Below are 15526 nucleotides of genomic sequence, written 5' to 3'. Positions count from 1 at the left end.
GGTGCCGGCACGGCGGGGCGAGGGGCGGCGAAGCCCCCGCTGCGGGACACTGCCCCCCCGTGCTCTGTGTGTGTGTATCAAACACGCGTATACTCGGATCTGAGCGATCTCGGACCCTTCTGCCATGGCAGGGCTACATACACATAGTGCAGCTATTATGTATAGTGTTAGAGTCTCTGTGGATAAACCACATCAAATAGTATATCGATGGCTATAGAGAGAACATTATTTAAGGTTCTCCGTGTGTACACACACGTGTATGTGTATATTCTAATAGAATCATGGAATACCAGGTTAGAAGGGACCTCAAGGATCACCTGGTCCAGCCTTTCTTGGCAAAAGCATGGTCTAGGCAAGACAGCCCAGCACCCTGTCCAGATGAATCTTGTCCAGTGTTGGGGAATCGACCACTTCCCTGGGGAGATCATTCCAGTGGCTGATTTTTCACATTGTGAAAAATTTTCTTTAGTCCAGTCAGAATCTTCCCCAGGAGTAACTTGTACCCATTATCACTCCTCTTCTCCATGGGACTCCTTGTAAAAAGGGAGTCTCCATCTGCTTTGCATTCACCCTTTCAGTACTGGAACATGGTGATGAGGGCTGCCCTATGTCTCCTCTTCCCAAGGCTGAACACACCCAGCTCTCTCAGCCTCTCCTCACAGGGGCTCCCAGTCCCCGATCATCTCTGTGGCCCTTCTCTGGGCCCTCTCCAGACTACAACATTTTTGTATAGCAGGGGCAGCGCTGAGTAGAGTGGATGATGACTTTATCTCTGCTGGTGTTGCCCTTGCTGATGCAGCCCAGCACCCCATTGGCTTTCTTTGCCTCAGCAGCACACTGTTCACCATATTGAGCTGCTTGTCCGCCAGGAGCCCCAGGGCCATTTCCACAGAGCAGCTCCCCAGCCAGGTAGAGCCCAGCCTGTGCTCCACTCAGGGGTTATGTTTTCCCAGGTGCAAGATCTTACACTTGTCCTTGTCGAATGCCATAAGGTTCTTGGTAGCCCGCTCTTCCAGCCTATCCAGGTCCTCCTGCAGGGTGGCTCTTCCTTCTGAAGTGTTCACTTCCCCACTCCATTTGGTGTCATCAGCAAACTCCATCAGGGTACCCTTGATCCCATCACCCAGATCACTTACGAAGATATTAAACAGCGCTGGACCCAGTATCAACCTCTGGGGGACCCCACTTGTGGCAGGTTGCCAGTTTGACAAGGAGCTCTGTACCAGCACCCTGTGGGTGCAGCCGGTCAGCCAGTTCCCCACCCACCACACAGATCTCTTGTCTAGACCGTAACACATCAGTTTCTCTAGGAGGAGGCTGTGGGGAACCGTATCGAAAGCCTTGGAGAAATCCAGGTAGACAATGTCTGCTGCTCACTCCACATTAACAGAACAGGTTATGTTGTCGTAGAAGGTGATCAGGGTTGTCAAGCACGATTTGCCCTTAGTGAATCTGTTGGCTTTTCCCAGTCGTGTGCTTCGTTTGGCTTGTGACAATCCCCAGGAGGATTCATTCCAGAACTTTCCCAGGGACTGAAGTATGATTGATGGGCCTGTAATTTCCTGGATCCCACTTTAAGCCCGTTTTGTAGGTGAGTAACATTAGTCATCTTCCAGGACATCCTCCCAATCTCCACAACGTCTCAAATGTTATGGAGAGTGGCCTTGCCATGACATCAGCTTAACACCTGCAGGTGGGTATTGTCAGGGTAACACTATAGCTAAAGGGTATGTTATACACATAAGCATCTCTTTATATGGGGAGGTCATATGTCTTTGTATATACATATATATAATGTGCCTGGATAGTGAGACATGAAGTGTTATATAGTTATGCAAGTTGCTCACACATTCCCTTTGTATAAAATATATATAACATACATAGCTATATCTACATATATAGAAATATTAAAAATATATGGAGATTGTTTTATAAGGGCCTCTGTGTGTGTGTGTGTGTATATATATATATATACACATATAGAGAGATATGTATTTGTATGAGAAGCTGTCTATTCGTGTATATCTATCTATATATTAAAATATTTTCATATACCTATCTGAACCTAGCTATGTATAAAATGGAGTTACATAGTAATAGAAGGGTGTACCATACCATCCCCCCCATATCTAGGATGTATATACACAATGATATTTTAATATATTAAAATATTTTAAATATTTTTTTATTTCTGTATTTTATTTATATATAGATATATAACTATATATGGCTAGAAAGAATTATATGAAGGGCTCTGTGTGCATGCACATGCACACATATATAAAATATATAGTATATAATTTACATTTAGCTACCACGCATTAGAAGATACCACACATTATACTATACACTCTATAATATATATAGTGTGTAATATTTGTAGAAGGGTCTGTGTATATATAAAAATACATACTATATAACATATAGATGGCTAAGGGAGCATTATGAAGGCTCAAGAGAGTTATATGGGGGGGGTGTGTGTGTGTGTGTGTGTGTGCATGGGTGCATGCAGGTGCACACATGCGTGTGCGCGCGCGTGCACGTGCGCACACACACGTGTAAAATATATAAACTATGCAATCGGTTATAAAGATAGCCAGGGTGTGAGTGTGTTAGATAGTTACATGGCTCTCTGTCTGTAGTGGCCATGTGCAGTCATATATATATAAAACCTAATGTGTGTGACTGAGCGATGCTGCAGTGTTCCGTGGTTATAGCAGGGCTCTCCTTCCTTCCCCCCCATACAGTATGTACACACATATGCAGCTAGAGGCCTTTCTAGGCACACGGTCACGCGGGCTGCCTGCCTGCGGCAAGTGTGTTGTGCTCGTGCCTGTGTGCAGGCACACCCTCCCTGTCCCCAGACCCCTCTGCCTTGACAGCTACCTACAGTACAGTCTACATGTATGGCTATAGCGCTGTGACAGACACACCTACTAGCTATAAAAATAAGTATTATATTGTGTGCATATATATTTTATATATTTGCATACATCCCCATATAACAGTCTCTAGCAATCTCTCGCTATATACAATACTCATATTTTATAACTGTAATATCTATAATATAGTGTGTTATGTATATAACTGCATCTATGTGTATATACATATACGTAAAAGTGTTGATGAAGACATTTAGTTACTTATGGCTCGCGCTCTCTCTCTCTCTCTCTCTCTCTCTATCTAAAAATGTATTATATACACAGAGAACATGTATCTATATAACAGTCTGTCTATATGCTATATCGTATCCTTTAGTATGTAGGTTAGTGCATATATTAATAGATCTTTATTGTATAACGTATATACACCATGTATACATGCATACAGAAATATACAATTATGGTATATACTGTGTCATACTAAAGATAGCAACAGCATGTGTGACATAGTGCTAAGGGTCTCACTATGTGTCTATGTATAACATACATATATAAATAGATCACATGGGAGAGTACAAGGGTCTCATAAACGCATGTATATATGTCTGTTTATAAAATTATTTGGCTACGCTATACTGTCTCTAGCTAGCTAGAGTGTGCGATCGCTTTGCTCAGTTACCCATCGGTCTCGCTGTGTAGCACAGCCAGCTGTGTAGGGCTAGTTACCCCGTCCCACAGGCGGGCTCTGCAGGTCCTGGCACAGCCGGCCTGACCAGGTGTCCGTGTGGGACACGTGACGGGCCGGAGAGGCCTCAGCAGAGCTCGGGAGGGCCGGTAGTGGGTGGCTGGGCTGGCGGCGGGTCCCCGCACCCTGCGGCTGGAGACCCCCGCATCCCCCCCAGCCTGCACTGGTGGCACATACCAGTGAGACCCCGGGGGGTGCAGCTGTGAGGCTGCACAGCAGCTACCGCTGGGCTCGGCCCAGGCAGGCTAGCCCAGGTTGCCCACAAACAGCAGTGCCCAGCTTTTGAGCAGGTGGCCAGGTGATTTTTTTCCCAGCTTAGCGTGAGCAGCAGTACAAGAGCTGACATGACTAGGGTTCTGTGAGCAGTCTGAAGGATGGCTAATCGCCATCTGTGCAGTGCGCCCTGCTCATCAGGAGGGGGTGTCGTTCTTTATGGAACAATGGAGACAACACACTGGAAGAATCACGGCAGTGACTTGTGCGAACTGGGGAGCTGCAGAGGCAGGCTGGAGGCTTTTGCAGAGTTGAGACACACGGAGCTCCAGCAGCAGAGGGTTAAGAGGGGCTGGTGGCAGGTGAAGCCCTGTCTCATGACATCACATGCTAGTAACACAGGGCAAAGCTACAAGCAGACGGAGCCATACAGATGAAATCTTTCTGACACAGCAGGTGATGGAGGCTGATCTGTCTTCAGCCAGCCCTGACACTTTCATCACACAGCACCAGCAAATTCTACAGGGAAAGCTGCAGTCACGCAATCCATTGGTATTTATAACTTTTATTTGCAATACTTTAGGTCCAAGTTTCAAACTGCAATATTTTTACACTCAAGACACAGTCATGCACAATCCATATTTCAATTTTCTATTGCTTCAACCACAATTTAAAATAACTTAATATTGGAAACAAAACCCAAAATCTTAAAAAAAAAGGATGCTGAGGTCAGTAAGATGGATCCATGCCATCAGCACATTTACAAAGTAAATAACTTAGTTCTCTTTTTAAAAAGATCAGTTACCTCTTAATCCAAAGTTACAGAAGATTTTTCACTACACATTTGTTTTTATATTTTTCTTTTTTCTGTTTTTTTCTTTTTTTTTTTTTTTTAAACAGATAACACATCCTAAAAAAGGAATGTACAGCAAAATGAGATACATTTCTGATAAACAATGAAAATGTAGGCTCCTCCTCTGTTTACTTTTTTCTGGATACCCTGAAGAAAAAAAATCTAGCAGACACCAGCACAGATGTAAACTGGTTGCTTCAGACCAAACTGGAGTTTAGCATTGGCTACATGCTGATCCAGTCAAGAGTTGCAGAATCCTTGTGCAGATCTTCCCGAACCGCATGTCTGTACACACGGCCTCTGCAGTGCTGTCGCATCACCAGTGCACCACAAAAACTCCCAGCTGTTCCCCCCTGAATCTGGGCTCTGCCCAAGAAGGGGGCATTCCCTTCACAGGGGCTACAGTGTGTGCAGGCCTTTGCTACTAGTTCCCATCTAGAGCAGCTCCCTTCTGCTTGCTTACCTGCTAAGGCAGATACCGGCAGCTGACGAGAGTTGCACCTGAAGAGCTGAGAGGTTTTTTTTCCCCTGTTGCTGTGCTACAGACCAATTTAGCAGCATTGCTTAACATTAATATAAACCGTGTGACAAAAAGCAATTGCCTTTGTGCACCTGAAGCTCAAAGGTCAAAAAATCTTTTAAGAATTGCGTGCTTCGTGTTTGCTATGCTGACCCGCTTCTGCCCTGGATAGCTTTGCATGATGGAGAGTAAGAACTGACTCAGCTGAGGGATGCATCCAGCCCCCCCCATACCCAGGGCTTTATCAGCACCCACCTATTAAGCAACCAGTTCTGCTGTCACTGAAGCCAACTACCAAATTCTCACTGACATCAGTGGGAGTAGCAGCAGTACCTGTATCTGATCCCCAAGTCTATGGCTGGGCTGGACAAATGACACACACAACATACAGAAGCAAAAGGACCTGAATTTAAAAACAACCACCTACCACTATTCCCTCATGTTTGCAAGTGTCATACCAGCCTGAGGCATCTGGGAGCCCTGAGTGCAAGCATGGACTTCAGATGACAGGCCCTGGGCTCTTGGAGGTTATGCACAAAATGGAGGCGATAACTCCCTCTCCAGACCAAGCTTATATTCAAAATGCTGCTGTAAACAGGCAGTTGAAAAGGCAGAGAAATAAGGATCTCAAGCACTTATCTGAACCAGTTACAGAGTCTTGATTAGCAGCCACCAAGCACAGGAAGAACCAAGGCCACAGAAAGAAGGACAAAATCAGTCAAGCATAGAGAATGGAAAGAGCAAGGTCTGTGAGAGCTAACAAGCCCCTGCAAGGAGTGAAGGACAGAGAGGAGGTGACACACAAACAATACCCATGTTCTCAGTTCATGCACTTCCTCTCTCAGTGTTAACAGAAGGAATCTAATTTAACTGTATTCTTCTCTCTTCTCTCTGAAGTGTCTTGTTTAGTGTAACTTAGCAGCTTAGCCCTAGCAGCTAATGTAGTTGAAGCCTTAGGCCACAAGAGCTGACCGAGAGTAAACTTTTTGATAAAACTAATGCTGCTAACACAGAACTAGCTGAATCTGGCAAAAAGAATCATTTAGGTTGGAAAAGACCTTTCAGATCGAGTCCAGCATTAACACTGCCAAGTCCCACTAAGCCATGTCCCTAAGTGCTATGTCTACGTTATTTCTTTGAAATACTTCCAGGGATGGTGACTCAACCACTTCCCTGGGCAGCCTTTTGGTGAAGAAATTTTCCCTAATACCCAATCTAAACCTCCCCTGGCAAACTTGAGGCCGTTTTCTCTCGTCCTATCGCTTGTTACCTGGGAGAAGAGACTGACCCCCACCTTGTTACAGCCTCCTTCCAGGTAGCTGTAGAGAGCTGAAAGGGCTCCCCTCACCCTCCTTTTCTCCAGGCTAAACACCCCGAGTTCCCTCAGCTGCTCCTCACAGGACTTGTGTCTAGACCCTTCACCAGCTTTGTTGCCCTTCTCTGGACATCCTCCAGCACCTCAGTGTCTTCTCTGCAGTGAGGGGCCCAAAACTGAACACAGTAATCAAGGTGCGGCCTCACCAGTGCTGAGTACAGGGGTGAGATCCCTTCCCTGTCCCTGCTGGCCACGCTATTGCTGACACAAGCCAGGATGCCATTGGCCTCCTTGGCCCCCTGGGCACACTGCTGGCTCCTGTTCAGCTGGTTATTGATCACCACCCCCAGGTCCTTTTCCACCAGATACGAGTGGAATGAAGAAGATAAGAACCAAGGAGACAATTCCAAGAGAATGAAGTAACTTCAGAAGATGACCAGTCCTGCAACAGTGAAAACCAGTAAGAAATCAAGAGACCACCGACCAGAATTAAGTGATTGGACTTGGGGATTGGGTGATGGGTGGCACAGGTATAATTGAGAGGCATGAATTGGGGTACAGGTCCCTCTCTGGAGGCACCCAGCTCAAGCTGTCACCTGAGAACTAATAACAGAGGAACTGGAAACCTTCACTCGAACATTAATCATCGGGATCCTAAGGTCGGATCCTGTTATGGTGGCTGGTGTGTGTAAATCTGCAACATCAAAGCATTGTGATTCAAAGGTGTGCTTGCATGTGCCCAACGGCTGTTCTGACTTGTGTTCATGACTGCCAACTCAGGCCGCTGCGCCCAACCGCAGTCCTTTTGGCTTTGGGCATAAGCTGGGCAACACTGCGAGCAAGCCTTGCAGAAACCAGAGCGTGATCCCCAAGCAGCTGTGAATGTGGTACCACTCTATTAGAGCAGGAGGCACCTGACACACAGATGCTGATGTGCAGTCTGCTGGGAAACTGTCCAGTGCAAATCCACTGTGCTCACAGGTTATTAAAACAATTAGCGATTTTCCATATTATCAACTTTAATTAATGATATTGCCCCTAGTTTCCTCAGTAAAGGTCAGATTCTAGCAGAATGCAAGTGCTTGCTTGGGAGAATCGCTGAGAAGCTTGAACAAAATTTGGAGGTTCATACCCACATGGCAGTCCAGAGGGCACCCATGAAGAGCACATAAGCATCCCTCCTTCTCTTTCCTATGATTTTTTCTTTTGAGATGGCTCATCACCAGAGGCGCACACAGCCACTGGTAGGCTCAGGCCAGTGATGGTTTATATTCATGGCACGCCCAGGATTATGGCAGTAGCCTCTAAACTGCATCCAAAGAGAGGATGTATAAACAAGATCCTGCAAGCTTCAGCTAGAAAAATAAATTACCCTGTAAGGTCAAGGACAAGACACAAGCAAAGAGAAGATTCAAAGATCCCTGAATTGCAAATCACACTCAAAGAAACCCTGGTTTCTGTTTAAACACAAAGGTTGTCCTTTGCCTGCTTCCTGAAAACTGGGGGCTAAAATTAAAGATATTTACCTGGTCAGGGGTGAGGGGGAAGAAAAAAACCAAAGAAAAGTTGAACACTTGTATTTATGGGTCTTCATCAGCTTGCGCCATCACCCATAATTAAGTTGTTGCACATCTGCACGTGAACAGTCCACGAGGAAAGCGCGTGGATCACTAACTTGGTAACACTTAGCAAGGTGAAGCTGGGATTAGTGTGCGTGCTATGGATTTCAAGCAAAGAAACACTGGCTCCTGTCTTTAATGGTAGGTGTGAGAGAGCGCTCTCTGGCTCTGCTCACTGGATTTGCTCAGGACTGGACTAATACATAAATGTGTTTACATGCTTGGTGTGAGGAATATTCAGCAGCCACACCGATGACTATATACTGGAAAGAACTGCCATACAGACAATAGGGTATGGTGACATTTCCTACAACTAGAGGACAGGAGACAGGTACTTACTTCCCTTCTTGTGATGACTGGAATGCACTTCATTTTTGGTGGCAGGACATGGGGGGAGACTGACCAAAAGACCTGCCGAGGTGTAGCCACTGGCCTCTAGGAAACTCAGCACAAGCAGCTAAAAAAAATACTTGAGTTCATTTTTGTGTAGTGTGAGTCGGCCAACCAGTAGCCAAAGATAGAGAATAAACACACACATATTTACAAAAGTGCTGGACACAAGAAGTGAGAATGCAACCCCGGCCCGAGTTTGTGATCAAACCCCAAGAGCACTTTAAGATTCACCCCTGTGCAGGCTCCCAGGAGTGCATGCAAGAGCTGTATGGCATTGTACATAGGTATGGTTTTTTTTTTTTCTTCCCCTTTTTTTTCTTTTTTCTTAAATAAATAAACTTTTCTGTGCTTCTCAAACTTCCCTGACTTTACTGCTGTCATGCTTCTGTCCCAAAACACATTAAAACCACAGCGTGCTATCAGGTCGTTCTCACACATCTTCATTGCAGGGATGGGAATCATAGTCAAGCTCTGGATAGGTATTTTTTACTGTTTAATGAATTTAAAAATGAAAACAGCCAATTTTAAAAAAATCTTGGAATGAAAGTGTTTGAAATCTACCTACCTATGTATTTTGCAACAGAAATGGCCTATTTCTAATACTTCCAAAAATATGTAACTAATTGCTTAATCTGAGGATAGCAGTCAAAAAACCCAAGATGGTTCCAGAGATTTTATAGTATTCATCTCTTTCCTTTCTGTAAGTTCAACACTATTGTCAGTCGTAACATACTATGTGAGCTCTAAATAATGTACAGGACTTGCCCCTCTCGGGACTGTTGTTTTTGTTTTAATATATTAATATGCCTCTTCCACATTTCCTATCAGAGTTGGGAGGACATAAACTCAGCTGACATCTTTCAGTATCTAGTGACTAAGAATTTAGTGCCAGAGACTGTCTCAAGCACAGAGCCAGAGGGATGCTAGAGGTGTGTTTCCCTGCGTGTCAAACAGTCTCTGCTGGGCAATTACAGTCCATGTTGAAAACAGCCACTGGCACAGATTATTTCTGTTGAATCCTGTCTGCCTCCCAGGAACTTTTTTTAGAAGAAAGATCTCTAGATTTGCTGACGCAAAGAAAAATAAATATAGCATTTAATAAAATAAAAAGTAAGGCCTCTTATTACAGCAGTTGTCTTTAAAAAGCCAGTGCTAACAATATTCTGTATGCTCGGGCATACTTTGATCTGTTTTTTGGTTTTTTTTTTTTTAAAAGCTACCATTTCATGTTCCTATTTTTCATATCTGTTATCTTCTGGAAAGTTGTGGTGGTGCTTTTTTGTTTTTTTTAAAGTGGAGATGCTGAAATACTTACAGGTAAAGAAAATAAATAGGAAAACCCCCAATCAAATAGTATAGTCTGTTAACAAGGATTTATATTGTATGTCCAGCAAACATGTACCATAAAAAAGTGCTTTCCTTTTAAAGGACGGCTGTCTGTTCTTTGTGGGTAGGAAAAAATAAAAGCTATGCTAGAAACAGAAACTGTCACTTGTTTCTTCACTTCTTACATGGAATACAAACATGTTTCATTCAGATGAATGCTTTACAAATTGAGGGCAGCCCATCTCAAGCCCAGATTACTCTCTTCTGAAAGTCTCTCCCCCAGATAGCTAGCTTGAGCTGACAGAAAAATGGGACCTCACAAAAAAAACAGCAACAGCAGTCGCCAGATTAAGTTCTAGTTGGGCTTTGGTCCTTCTAATTTTCTCCCTGCATAACCTCATAACCATCCTTGTATTCCTCCTGAGTTGCCTGCCCCTTCCTCTAAAGGTCATAAACTCTTTTTTTTCCTGAGTTCCAGCCAAAGCTCTCTGTTCAGCCAGGCCATTCTTCCCCTCTGGCTCATCTTCCATGGGGATGGCCTGCTCCCCACCTTTAAGATTTCCTTTGTAAATAATGTCCAGCCTTCCTGGACTCCTTTGCCTTCCCAGGGACTCTAGCAACCAGGCTCCTAAACAGGCCAAAGTCTGCCCTCTGGAACTCCCAGGTGGCAGTTCTGCTGACCCCTCTCCTTACTTCTCCAAGAACTGAAAACTCTTTGTTGTGCCCAAGACAGCCTCCAACCATCACATCACCCACAAGTCCTTCTCTGTTCACAGACAACAGGTCCAATGGGGCACCCTCTCTAGTTAGCTTCCTGACACAGCTTGTGAGGGAGCCATCTTCCACACACTGCAGGAACCTCCTGGACTGTTTCCTTGCTGCTGTATTTCATTTTCAGCAGATGTGTGGTAAGACACAAGACCAAGGGCTAGTGACTGTGAGACTTCTCCCAGCTGCTTATAGAATATTTCATCTGCCTCTTCATCCTGGCTGGGTGGTCTGTAACAGACTCCCACTATGATATCTGCTTTGTTGGCCTTTCCCCTGATTCTTACCCATGAACAACCCTGTTGTCACACCATCATTAAGCTCTAGACAGTCAAAACACTCCCTAACATACAGAGCTGCCCCACCGCCTCTCCTTCCTTGCCTAGCCCTTCTGAAGAGTTTATAGCCAACCACTGCAGCACTCCAGTTGCGTGAGCCTTCCCATCATGTTTCTGTGATAGCAGCCATATCATAGTTCTCCTGCTGCACAATGGCTTCCAGCTCCTCCTGTTTGTTGCCCATGCTGCGTGTATTGGCATAAATGCACTTCAATTGTGCTATTATCCTGCCACCTTTTGGGGGGGAGAAGCCCTGATTCCTATGTGACCATTCTGAGGCACTTCTGAGAACATCAATAACCCTCGCATCTCTGCTGTTGCACAGCTCTCCATCCCCTACCTCCACTGACAAGGTAGACTGAAGGACCTTGCTAGCACACTATCCCTCAAACACTGGCATGCTGCCCCCATACTTATCTCTAGCAAGCCTAGTTTTATCCTTTTCTCCCTTCAAATCTGGTTTAAAGCTCTTTCAGTGAGCCCTGCTAACTCCTGCGCAAAGATCCTGTCCCCTGTTTGAGACAGGTATACCCTGTCTGTCCCCAGCAGGCCTGGTGTCATGTAAACCAACCCATGATCAAAACCCCCAAAATTCTGCTGGTGACACTAGGCTCGGAGCCAGATATTGATCTGACAGTTCTTCCTGTTTCTCCCCACATCATTCTGTGCAACTGGAAGGACAGAGGGGAACACTGCTTGTGCTCCTGATCCCTTAGCCATTCATCCCAAGGCTCTGAAGTCTCTCGATTGCCCTGGGACTTCTTGATGCAACTTCATCGCTGCCTACCTGAAAATCAATAATGGATAATAATCTGAGGGCTGTACCAGGGTAGGAAGTCTTCTCTTCACATCTTTAACCTGGGTCAGAGGGAGGCAGCAGACTTCCCTAAGAAGTGGGTCCGGTTGGCATATTGGGCCTTCTGTTCCCCTCAGAAGAGTTTCCTATGACAATGACCCACCTTTTTTATTTATGGGAGCTGTTTTGATGCAGTGCGTAGGCCGACCTATCCTCGGTGACACCTCCAAGCTAGAAGAACCTTTGTCCTTGTGACTGCTCAGTTCCACTTGCAGAGCCTCATACCTATTATACAAGGGCACCAGGGCAGGAGGGGCGGTCACAGAGGAGACGTGTCTGCTGCACCGAGAGGAACTTGTTGTCATTGCTCCCTGTCCCTTAAGTCACTGTGTTCAGCCAGGTGGAGAGAGGACAGGGAATCCTCTGTGTTGTGCGTCCTGTCTGCCTGTCAGGCCTGTCTTGGGGAAGGTGGGGTGTGATTCCTGTAGTCTCTTGCTGATGTGATGTGCTGTTTGCCCGCACTAGTCAATCACGCTCCCCGTGGGTTTGTTTATAAGCAGGTAGGACTTGGCTGTCGTTGCTTTTGGCCCCAGTCTCCTCAGCTGCAGTGGTGCGAGCTGTGGGCTCCTGGCAGCTCCCCTCGAGGTTCCCCCGGTTCGGGAAACCAGAGCTGCTCACCTCGGCATGTTATCTGGGCATCTGGAAATCAGACCCGTTGTGCTCCCCAGGAAATCAGGAAAGGTTAATTCATACTTAGCTGTGGTAACTCAAGAGAGCACTACCTCTGTCTGCTGCCTCAGCCAGACACAGGGATGGCCAGAGTGAGCGAGGGTAGGTTAGCTGGCAGTATTAATGACAGTTACAACACAAAGACTGTAACTAAGTAAGAAGCCAAAGCCAAACAAGCTAATGGCCTAATTCAAGAATAGCCCAAGCATCCTTTATTCCTACTGACAAAACATGAAGGTGATTAGTACCTTAAAGGCTAATTAGCCCTTTGTAGGACTAGGCCTAAACATGAAGATCTACAGCAGAAAGCTGTTTTTGTTTTTTTTGGGGTTTTTTGCTCACTGGGTGGGTGTTGCTTCAGTTGCTGTTTTGAAGGTCTTTGATTAGTTGTACTACTAAATACAACAAATACACCATGCAAATGCTTTTTCTGAGTGTAGCCACATTGTGTCTTTCTTTCAGAAATGAATAAATAAACCACAAATTGCATACTTAAAACTCTTCTGCTCCCTTACAAACGAGTTGACTAGTCAAGCACAATACTCAGTTACATCCAGGATTCCCTCCCACCCAGCAACTCAGAGCTGCATTCAGCGGTGCTTGGTGTAAGCTGGACAGCAGAAAGCAGGCTGGCTTGATGCCTCTAAATATTTCTGCAATCCACTCTGCATTTCACACATTTGCTCTTGCTCAGTGCAGAATTCAGGTTTTAACGTGCTTTCTGCTAGAGCTGTCTGCTGCACTGGCTCATGCATATCTGAAGTGCGGAAGTCATCACTCACTCGTGTCGGGCTCAGTTTCCATGGCAGACGTTGTGTGCCTGAAGGACACTCACCTGCGCACAAGCCTAGGGAGCAGCCCGGCTCCCTCCCCCTCTGCCAAGACCGGCGCAGTCACTACTGACCTTTCCCAGGAGCTACAAGATGACCAGGAAGTAGGCATCCTCCGAAGTGACAACACCACTCTACTCTGTTTTGCCCTTCTCTACTCCTGCACAGACTCAGGAGGGCTAATCCCATCAGTCCATGCATTTCACAGCATGGCTACGACTGACCTCGGGAGCAGCCCAGTGCCAGTCTGGCTCTGATACGGGATGGTTAGTCTGGTCCCAGGAAGAGGCAAGCACCCAGTGCCAGTCTGCGCCTTCTCCCAGCCTGGGTCTGCGGATGCTGAGGCTGCTCTGTGCTCTGCAAGGGGTCTGCTGAGGCTCGGCACCAGGCAAGGCTGGGCCCACTCTCACCTCACATTTCTCTTACAGCTTTGCATCAGACAAACCCTTTCTGAGCACACTGACTGAACTTTCTGCTTTTTCATTTTAGTAAGACTCTCATCCAGGCAAACAGATTACAATTAGCTATACAAACCAAATTGTCAAGAACTGAAACACTATATATTCACAGTTGAAAGCCTGTATCTGAACAGGATGTTTTATCTGCCCACTCTCGATTCGTTTTTGGTTGGAAATGTAATTTCACTTTCTTCCTCATCTAGAAGTACCATGACTGGGCAAATACCAGCGAGTAGGCTGTATTCAAAAGGCAGTGCAGTCTAGAGCTTATGAATAACGGAGACCCTTCTCCAATTCCAAACCATACAAAAAAAAAAAACATAAAAGGGACTTTCCATCTTTAAGAAACAACTGACAATTAAAAAGTGAATGTACAGCTTATTCACAAGGCGAGAAGGAAGGGAATCTTCCAACTGAATTTGCTTTACCTTGGAAATGGTTGAGGCAGCAAAGCGTTTTCGGTCATTACTTCTGTCTTAAGCCCTGTTTCATCTTAAAAATAAATTAAGGAGCCAGAAAGCAGGAAGAAGACAAATGATAATTTTTTACTCCTTGAGGGACTGGGTTGTTCTCCCTCCTACCACCATGACTGTGACTGTTGGTTTGTTCATCCATCCATCCATCCATCCGTCCTGCAGCACAAGAGTTGAGGTTTCATAGAGTTTTTGTTCTCAGTCCTGCTCTGAGCTGGCATGGGAGAAAGCCGGCCTGAAGCGCTAGCGGCTGCTGTTCTTAATCGCTTCCTTTGCTGCAATGATCAGAGGAGTCAGGCTGGAGAGAGGCTTGGCTAATTTTAAAAATGGATGCTGCCCAAAGAAAGAAAAGAAATGCACCATTACTTTCCAAACTCAGGCTCAAGCAACATTCCTCTGGTTACCAGGAATACACAGAAATAGGACTGATAGGACCATCTGCACCTGCATCTTCATTCCCAGTGCCTTGCTGTCCCATAATCCTATTAATAATTTCTCAAGGTGTCTTCAGCTTGCTGGGAGTTTTGCCTTGCTCTGGGAATGCTGCTTGCTGTCACAAGGTCTTGTTCCTTTCAGGAAAGTTAAAATACTTAGGTTCCTGTTTTCTAGACATGGGCTGTTTTACTTGTCAGAAAAGATGAGGGACATAAACCATTCCCCAGGGAACTCCAATACTTCTAGGAAATGTTTATCCTAGTAGTATTTAGGCCCATGTCTTGTTCTGAAGGCCACTGAGGTACAGGTTTCCAGCACCAAGAGAAAACCAGGGAGAGAAGTGACAGGGCGCTGATGGACTAACCTCTGGGCTGCAGTGAGAGCAGTGTCTACCACCCCATCCCCTGCCCCTCCTGTGCTGGCTGGCACCTTGGCAGCAGGGACAGCCAAGTGTCACATGCTGCAACTCCCTATCTGCCACAAAACCTGGCAGCAAACCTGTAGAACTTCTCATCCATATAAATGTAGCAGGCAGTAAATGGAGCTGTGACAAGTCCCACTCAGCTGTCCCTGTTTCGGTGGCAGAAACATCTAAAAGCAGGGCTCAGTGGCAGAACCCTCCAAGAGTGGGGCAGGATGGACAAGCTCTTATGCTCACAGTGCCAAATCTCTGACCATGTGGCTGTGACTGATTTCACTGGGTTCCTTCCAGGTCATATCTCTGTATACAGTAGTCACCAACACCATTTCAGGCCTCTGTACCTGGCATCATTCCATTTCAGTTATTTTGCCACCATGTAAAACCGAATATACTACCAAAATACAAAATAGGC

General features: G+C 45.7%; 1 protein-coding gene across 6 annotated transcripts in view; it reads right to left on the bottom strand.

The window, feature by feature from the left end:
• Nucleotides 1-8824: 8824 nt before the first annotated feature.
• The window catches only part of PAK3 (p21 (RAC1) activated kinase 3), a 199202-nt gene continuing 192500 nt past the window's right edge, over nt 8825-15526 (bottom strand). For all 6 annotated transcript variants that reach the window (XM_026848321.1, XM_026848326.1, XM_026848323.1 and 3 more), the window contains one exon: nt 8825-14591. In XM_026848321.1, coding sequence (XP_026704122.1) covers nt 14502-14591 — 90 coding nt within the window. In that variant the 3' untranslated portion in view covers nt 8825-14501. The remainder of the gene's footprint in view (nt 14592-15526) is intronic.

The sequence above is a fragment of the Athene cunicularia genome (genome assembly GCF_003259725.1).
Source record: "Athene cunicularia isolate RWA chromosome 4 unlocalized genomic scaffold, athCun1 chr4_part3, whole genome shotgun sequence".
NCBI classification, from domain to species: domain Eukaryota; kingdom Metazoa; phylum Chordata; class Aves; order Strigiformes; family Strigidae; genus Athene; species Athene cunicularia.
The sequence above is the reverse complement of the archived record's forward strand: the minus strand, read 5'-3'. Positions and strand labels throughout refer to the sequence as shown.